This window comes from Protomyctophum parallelum (assembly GCF_964188405.1).
Source record: "Protomyctophum parallelum genome assembly, chromosome: 8".
Lineage (NCBI taxonomy): Eukaryota > Metazoa > Chordata > Actinopteri > Myctophiformes > Myctophidae > Protomyctophum > Protomyctophum parallelum.
This window is the reverse complement of record NC_139703.1, coordinates 48,637,452-48,640,087: the sequence shown is the minus strand read 5'-3', so window position 1 is coordinate 48,640,087 and position 2,636 is coordinate 48,637,452. Positions and strand designations below refer to the sequence as shown.

General features: G+C 59.4%; 1 protein-coding gene across 1 annotated transcript; it reads right to left on the bottom strand.

The window, feature by feature from the left end:
- Positions 1–410: 410 nt before the first annotated feature.
- On the bottom strand, positions 411–2,122 carry LOC310863587 (G-protein coupled receptor 22-like; the record flags this gene model as incomplete). Its single annotated transcript, XM_083772038.1, has 2 exons — positions 996–2,122; positions 411–851 (listed from the first exon to the last, which is right to left on the bottom strand). The coding sequence occupies exons 1-2, from the start codon at positions 2,070–2,072 to the stop codon at positions 411–413; spliced, it is 1,518 nt and encodes a 505-aa protein (XP_083628164.1). The 5' UTR covers positions 2,073–2,122.
- Positions 2,123–2,636: the final 514 nt, after the last annotated feature.

Genomic DNA, 2,636 nt, shown 5'->3' with positions numbered 1-2,636 from the left:
GGGCCTCTGCCAGGCAGTGGTCAGTGGCTCACAACAGGGCCTCTGCCAGGCAGTGGTCAGTGGCTCACAGGGCCTCTGCCAGGCAGCAGGCAGTGGCTCACAGGGCCTCTGCCAGGCAGCGGGTCAGTGGCTCACAGGGCCTCTGCCAGGCAGCGGGTCAGTGGCTCACAGGGCCTCTGCCAGGCAGCGCTCAGTGGCTCACAGCAGGGCCTCTGACAGGCAGCGCTCAGTGGCTCACAGCAGGGCCTCTGCCAGGCAGCGCTCAGTGGCTCACAGGGCCTCTACCAGGCAGCGCTCAGTGGCTCACAGGGCCTCTGCCAGGCAGCGCTCAGTGGCTCACAGGGCCTCTGCCAGGCAGCGGTCAGTCAGTGGCTCACAGGGCCTCTGCCAGGCAGCGGTCAGTCAGTGGCTCACAGGGCCTCTGCCAGGCAGCGGTCAGTGGCCTCACTGGCTTCAAGTTGCACCTGCTGCTCACCCTTCCTGTTGTCCACCCAGGAGTTGTGAATGACGGCGCCCCTTGGTGATGTGTCCACCTGTAGCAGGGACACCACCCTCTTCTTCACCTTGGCACGAAGGGCACGGCGCAGCTTCTGACGAGTAAATGCATAGAGCAAGGGGTGGGATACAGTGGTGCCGTAAGCCAGGGCCAGGAACCAGAGACGCAGGCTGACCAGGCCATCGCTGGGTCCCACACCCAGGATCAGAACATTGGTCACAGATAAAGGAGCCCAGCAGACGAGGAATGAGGAGATGATGAGGAGGGACATCCTGAAAACCCTGCGCTGGCGTTCGCGCCGATCCCGGTGGCGCCGCACAGCTCGTCGCAGGGCAATGATGGCAGACACGGAGGCCTGGACCCCCACAGTGGACAGCATGGGGGTGGCAGCACCCACGTTGGAGGCCTGGACCCCCACAGTGGCCACCATGGGGGTGGCAGCACCCACGTTGGAGGCCTGGACCCCCACAGTGGCCACCATGGGGGTGGCAGCACCCACGTTGGAGGCCTGGACCCCCACAGTGGCCACCATGGGGGTGGCAGCACCCACGTTGGAGGGTACCAAAGGAGTGGAGGATGACAGGGCTGGAGGCGTGGCTTCTGTTGGAGTGGGGGAAGGTGATGGAATGAGAGGAGGATGGCTGAGCTGCTTGGAGCCATCGGTGGTACAATGCTCCTCTCCTGCCTCGCCACTCTCTAGCGTGCCGGGCGCAGCTTTCCTTCTCTGCCTCTTATGGTACCCTCTGCAGGAGGGGCCCCTGAATCGCTGGCTCTTTTTCATTTGAGAGCCAATCCGGATGTTCAGAGCCCTCAGTATTCTGGAGTAGGTGAAGAGCATCACCGCCGCAGTGGTGAAGAAGAGCGGCACCTGCAGAATCAGGTGGTAGTACATGCCCAGTCCTGTGTGGTAGCCTTGCCCACCCACACATAGCAGCGTCCGGTTACGCACGGTGGGCACCAGGGTGGCACTAATCCCAGGGGACGACGAAGAGTAGCGCGTCGTCAGCCTGCTTTCATTTTCACCTTCTTCGTCTCCACTGAAAAAGTCCACCTCAATGAACGGGATGAAAAACGCCCCCACAGAGGTGATCCAAACGGCAGTCAGGAGGAGCGCAGCTCGGCGCGTCGTCAGCAGCCGGTTGGCCGGCCGCACCGAGATGTCGTAGCGGTCGAAGCTGATGACGAGGACGTTGACGGCGGTGGCGATACTGGCGAAGGTGATGCAGGCCTCGTGGCAGCAGCACAGTAGAGCTAGGTTGGGTCCCGGGGGCAGCAGCACGACCACGAGGGTGAGGGGGAGACACAGCAGGCACACCGCCACGTCCAGCACATGCAGGTTGACGGTCACCATGTTGCTGACTGAGTCCACTAGGCTGGACTGGGACCAGTAGAGAACCAGCACGGTCAAGTTGCTGCTGAAGCCCAGCACAAGCTCCAGCATGAGGAAGGCAGTGAGCGACACCTGGAAGCCCAGAGAATACGGCACACCCTGACCCTGCCACATGGCGGCGCCACCGGGTGAGACACCCGCAGTGCCCGGTTCCCCGAGGAGACCCGTTCCTCCGAGGTCAGCCATCGTCCCATCGGCCCAGTCGCCCGTAGCTGGACCGGAGGTGTAGCTGTCTGTTTCCATGGCAACCTCTCAGTTGTCATATATGTTGGATGTCACGCTGTTGATGAGCTCCCGCCGTGCACCAGGCTGAGCCTCCATGACACAGGGATCAATAACAACGTAGTGACAGTCCTGGCGGAAAGGGAGACACAACACAAGGCAGGCAGATGAGAAATGAACAGTGGAAGAAGTGGAGTCAAAGAACATCACTCTCCCTCTGGAAGTGTCAGACATCTTGAGTTTGACAGCTCATAACTTTGGATTAGTTATCTAATTAAAATGTACATGAGGATATAGCTTAAATGTACATCAAAACAACACTCATCAGCATACATGTGCTATGCCAATAACTTTTTAACCCATTCTGACCGGGCACCCATTTTGGTGTTGGCATCATGGCATCATTAGCTATTGAAAAATAGCAGATCTACAAGCTCATATCGCGCCACCGAGTGGCGCGATACGAGCTTGTAGGTCTGCTATTTTTGAAAAATCGAAGAGCGACTGACATTTTTAGAATCTGATCTC